We start from the raw sequence: 514 nt of genomic DNA, 5'->3' as shown, positions 1-514 counted from the left end.
TGTGGGTGGAGGGCCGGGTGTGTGCCTGAGGGGAATGTGAGTTGGGGTTTGGGGATGAGGTGTGGAGCATGTGGCCAAAGCATTAACACAGATTTCCTGTCTTCCCCCCCCCCCCCCCCCCCCCCCACCCCACCCCACCCAGGCTGGACAGGAATCCTTCCGATCGATCACGCGCTCCTACTATCGAGGAGCTGCGGGGGCGCTGCTGGTCTATGACATCACCAGGTCAGGCACCTCCTGGCGGTCAGAATCAGGGCAACGGGCCGAGCGGTCTCTGATTACACATCAATACAAAATCTAATTGCACTGGGAGCGCCACGCGCAGTTCCCGTCCCCGTGTCCCTCGGTCAGACCCGCGCCCGGAGCGCGGTTCCCGTCTCCGTACCCCTCGGTCAGACCCGCGCCCGGAGCGCGGTTCCCGTCTCCGTACCCCTCGGTCAGACCCGCGCCCGGAGCGCGGTTCCCGTCTCCCTACCCCTCGGTCAGACCCGCGCCCGGAGCGCGGTTCCCGTCT

General features: G+C 66.3%; 1 protein-coding gene across 1 annotated transcript in view; it reads left to right on the top strand.

Moving 5' to 3' along the window:
* The window catches only part of LOC125481703 (ras-related protein Rab-21-like), a gene marked incomplete at its 3' end in the record, with an annotated part of 3,758 nt that extends 3,277 nt beyond the window's left edge, over positions 1-481 (top strand). Inside the window, exon 5 of the mRNA XM_048593585.1 lies at positions 352-481. Within this exon, the coding sequence (XP_048449542.1) occupies positions 352-481 (130 nt within the window). The remainder of the gene's footprint in view (positions 1-351) is intronic.
* Between the last annotated feature and the right edge of the window lie 33 nt (positions 482-514).

This window comes from Rhincodon typus, unplaced genomic scaffold (genome assembly GCF_021869965.1).
Source record: "Rhincodon typus isolate 14 unplaced genomic scaffold, sRhiTyp1.1 hic_rhity00003179, whole genome shotgun sequence".
Classification (NCBI taxonomy): Eukaryota; Metazoa; Chordata; class Chondrichthyes; order Orectolobiformes; family Rhincodontidae; genus Rhincodon; species Rhincodon typus.
Note: the sequence above shows the minus strand (reverse complement) of the source record. Positions and strands in the feature narration are given on the sequence as shown.